The sequence below is a fragment of the Arachis ipaensis genome, chromosome B02 (assembly GCF_000816755.2).
Source record: "Arachis ipaensis cultivar K30076 chromosome B02, Araip1.1, whole genome shotgun sequence".
Classification (NCBI taxonomy): domain Eukaryota; kingdom Viridiplantae; phylum Streptophyta; class Magnoliopsida; order Fabales; family Fabaceae; genus Arachis; species Arachis ipaensis.
The window spans coordinates 27,589,140-27,593,324 of NC_029786.2; the positions used below are offsets into that span (position 1 = coordinate 27,589,140).

Sequence of the window (4,185 nt, forward strand, 5' to 3'; positions counted from 1 at the left end):
ACTAATAGAAAAGTAATAGATCAAAATTATACAAGAAATTAATGTTTTTTCCTAGGAAATTAGGCCAATACCAGGGGCGATTTATTAGAAAATAACATGAAATAACCTAAACAATTACTAAAATTATAAATAGATGAGAAATAGATCAGTTCAGCAAATAGAAATACCTCAGTCTCCAAATGAAAAATTTTAGGTAACCAATACTTTTTTTTTATATATATTTTACCTAGTATTTGAGTCAACTCTCATTATTTTATCTTTTTTTACTAAAATTTTAAGATTTAATTACTCTGTTGGTTTTTATAGTTTTGCGAAATTTTTAATTAGGTCCTTATACTTTTTTTTTCTTTTAATTGGGTCCTTACACCAAATTTTTTTTTCAATTAGGTCCCTCTTGACAATAATTGACTTAATTTTATAGGGACCAACTAAAAAAAATTAGTACAAAGACCCAAATGAAAGGAAAAAAAAGTGTAAAGACCCAATTAAAAAAAAAATTTGGTGCAAGGACTCAATCAAAAGGAAAAAAAGTACAAGACCTAATTAAAAATTTCGCAAAACTATAGAGACTAACAGAGTAATTAAACCAAATTTTAAAATTGTTCGCCTAGCCTTCCTCAATATTAGTAATGAGAATAACAAAAACTAACTAATGCCATTAAAATCTTCAGAAAGAGTTTGCAGTTATGTTGGTGCAAATCAACCATGGCTTGGCTTCTTAATTAATTATCTTCCTTTGGCCTAAATTCAATTCCTTCAATGATGAGACCACTCTTTAGGACACCAGCCTCAGTTTCCACCACACTCATTTGAACTTGTTCATCTTCTGTGCTCGAAACGAAAAACACCCCAAACTCAATCTCCAACCAGGGATTACCTCTTAGATTTGGAAGCTGCCGTACCCCGTCTGATTCTGGATCAAGAATCACATTCTTGGTGCTAGCCTCACCACCTAGCATGCCTATTGATAACTCCACAGGACAGTGTTGAAATCCAATTCTGTCTTCCTCCATGCTAAACACAAGATAAGCTGCATAGTGAGTATTTGGGGTTAGGACAAGGGTACTCAACACCCCGCGAATCTCAAGCCACCACACATGTTCCAGTCGAGCAACTTCTGAGAACCTGTGTATATATTGAAGTTGCAAAAAATGGTAGATTTCCAAACAAAGCAGAGTAATTATGTTTCATGGTAAAGTAGTATGATTTGACAAATGAGAAAGTGACATGTTAGTTAACATTAAATGAGTTTGATCAATTAAAAAATAGTACTCTACTTTTCTTTTTAAATGGTTTATGGTCATATTTCATCATGAAATATAAAAATACTAAGACTGTATTTGGTTATTGTCTCAAATTATGAAGACATAGACACAAATACACAAGAGTACATAAACACAAAAATTCAGCCTAACAAACACTAATCTCCATCAATCCAAACAAAGAATGAGCTATCACCCCATCCAAGAAAAAGAACACCACAAATAAACTTAAATTCCAAATTCAATATTTATAAATAATTTTTTAATATCATCCCAATTGAATAATACAAACATATTCAAAATTTCTATTAAAAAAAATTCAAACAAATACAAATTAAATCTGAGATAGAACAAGGCACAGAGTAGAAGAAAGAAAAGAAAGAGGTAAAGAAGGATGAAAAGAAGATGAAGATGAGGAGAGGTGGAAGAAGGGCAGGAGCGACGAGAAAAGACCAGACCTATAGTGAGATCTGTGGTTGCTTCCGCTGTAGATATGTAGTTGCTGCCGCTACTAGAGAGAGGAAGAACGAAATGAGAGAAGGGGGGAGGGGAGGACGCGACGAAGGAGGAGAGCGTCTCCATCATTACGGTAGTCGCCGCTACCGCTGTTGATGCTGACCGAAGGGTGAGGCAAAGGGACCTTCTCCTTAACTGTGATGCCGCCAAGGAGAAGACGAACAGCGCCGCCAGAGAGAGGATGGAGGTCAATGCTGTCGAAGCCCAAAGTCGGGAAACAATAGTGTACAGAGTATGGAGGCTAGAAAGAGAGAGGAAATGAAGAAATGATGAAGAATGGGGAATTAAGTTAAAGATGCTACGGAATTACAAAAATATTGAAGGGATAAAATTGTAAAAATTTCAGTGTCTTAAACTAAAAATTAATGTCTCAACTAGTTGGAGAGACACAGAATATGTTTTTTGTGGATATCTCTATGTAAGCGTGTCTCTTGTTTCTGTGTCTCACAGTCCAAACAAAGAACGCAATCTATCATGTCTCTGTTTTTGGCATGCACAGACATCAACCAACCAGTGCCTAAATGACCATAGAAAGCACAGCAAAGTATGTATGGTTTCATTTGTTTACAGGCACGGGACACTGAGACAGAGATACAGAGATATAAAATTATGTTTGACAAATGAAACATGTATAAAGACATTGTGTCTAGAGACATTAAATTAGTGTATTTTGTATCCATCTTAACAGGAAGGAAACATAGACAGTAACAAGAGACACAACTTATTTTTTATTTTTTCTTTCATTATTCTTATTAATTTTTCATAATTATATTTTTTATTATTATATTTTTCTTCTCAAATTTTTTAAATGAAAAAAAAACTTTCATAATTTATTCTAGTTTATTACCAAACAAAATACAAGCACACTAACTTTTGTATATCTATTCTTTATGTCTTATTCTTCGTGTCTTGTCTTATTTTGAACAACTAAGAATTATATTGAGATGCGTCTTTAAAACAGGTATGATAAATTGAGAATTAAAGAATTATAGAGAATTTGAAGGACAATTTTACACAGGAAAAAGATATAAGAGAAGAATTCTAATTCAACATCACATAGATTGTGTAAATACATCCCCTCTTCCCTCTATCTCGATTACTTTTAAAGACAGAAATACAAAGAAATTATGTCCGAAGACATCATCTTGTTCTTCTCTCAAAACACATTTTTATGTCTCTAGGTCATTAGAAGATAATACAATTATTAATTGACCCTTCATACTAATTCCCAGTTGTTTTTTTCAGGGATCAGCTTCTAATTTTTTAAACACCAAATTGATGCATGTGATTGATTTTAAGAGACCATTTTGACCATTAATCCAATTTTTTCCCCTCTACTTGCAATGGGATTAAGTTAGGGTCTTTAGGTCCATTCATGTTACATTATTCAAAAATAAAAGAAAAAAATAAAATCAAATAAAATAAGGAAAACAATTTCAAGGGATGACCTGGACTCTTCCAAGGGTATCCATTCCCAGTATCGAGGAGTGTCACCCCAAACAATGGTCAGAGCTCTAGCAGCTAGCATGTAGCACTTTTTCCCACTCTTTTTGTCCAATTGAAAGCTCTGCAGTCAAAATATTGTGCATATTTGGATAAGTAAAGCTTTTATTATAATTAAAAACGCTTTATCCCCGTATTTTTGCTAAACATATAGGGGGATTTCTTTACAAGCAAGAAGCAGTCACATATAAAACTGCAACACTCTTTTTAGGTCCAAATAATATCAAAATTAAGGGTTTGATTGTGACAAGTGAAAAGCAAATAGATCTGATAGAAAAGGAAAGCCTTAAAAGCTGAAAAGGACACGAGTTAAAAAGAGTGCACCTGTACGGCAACCAGCTTCGTTAAAAACAAGCAAAGGATTCTTGCGATATTTGAACGTAAAATTAAACACTGATATGATGAATTGATGGTAACTTAATGGAATTGCATATTAGAATTAAAGGGGGAAAATGATTAGGAGTTCCCTGGCTCTATTGAACAGCATAGCGAAGATGACAAAAGGAAGACGAAATTACCATTTTGCCCTTGTCGATGACGGTTGGGCGATCGGAGAGGGCGAGATAGAGGGATTTATTGGAAGTAGAGAGTGAGATCAAGGAAGAGTGAGAATGAGAGTGGGAAACGAGGGAAACGACATCGGAAGGGAGGAAACGACCCCAGACATAGTCAGAATCAGCGGCGGATTTGAAGAGCTTGGAAACGGCGCAGAGCCTGCATGCGTCTTTGGGCGTGGTGCGAGCAATAATGTTCGCGATGCATCCCTCCGGTAACTCCATTTTTTTTTTTGTCAAGTCGATTAGTTAGTTGCCATAGATAGATATTGGTAGTAGTACTCTAAATTTATATGAAATAAGTTTCTCTATTATTTTTTCATTTTTTAATACCAATAAATACTTTTCAT

At 34.3% G+C, this 4,185-nt stretch overlaps 1 protein-coding gene across 4 annotated transcripts; it reads right to left on the reverse strand.

Annotated features, from left to right (window-relative positions):
* Nucleotides 555-4,114, reverse strand: LOC107625179 (putative F-box protein PP2-B12). Of its 4 annotated transcripts, none has more exons than XM_021115713.1 (4): nucleotides 3,800-4,114; nucleotides 3,227-3,345; nucleotides 1,721-2,019; nucleotides 555-1,030 (listed from the first exon to the last, which is right to left on the reverse strand). In XM_021115713.1, exons 1-4 carry the CDS (start codon nucleotides 4,058-4,060, stop codon nucleotides 723-725), a joined length of 987 nt encoding a protein of 328 aa, XP_020971372.1. In that variant the 5' UTR covers nucleotides 4,061-4,114; the 3' UTR covers nucleotides 555-722. The 4 variants fall into 4 exon arrangements, with proteins under 4 accessions (XP_020971372.1, XP_020971375.1, XP_016183240.1 ...); XM_021115716.1 differs by lacking the exon at nucleotides 3,800-4,114 and adding an exon at nucleotides 3,606-3,784; XM_021115715.1 differs by having other exon boundaries at nucleotides 566-1,125.

What these genes read in the sequence shown, in the direction of transcription:
- LOC107625179 (XM_021115713.1), bottom strand. Translation starts at nt 4,060, where the DNA reads ATGGAGTTACCGGAGGGATGCATCGCGAACATTATTGCTCGCACCACG. An exon ending in ATACCCTTGGAAGAGTCCAG is followed by an intron (nt 2,020 to 3,226) that starts GTCATCCCTTGA and finishes CTCTCTTTCTAG; the next exon opens with CCTCCATACTCTGTACACTA. An exon ending in AACCACAGATCTCACTATAG is followed by an intron (nt 1,031 to 1,720) that starts GTCTGGTCTTTT and finishes CTCACTATGCAG; the next exon opens with CTTATCTTGTGTTTAGCATG.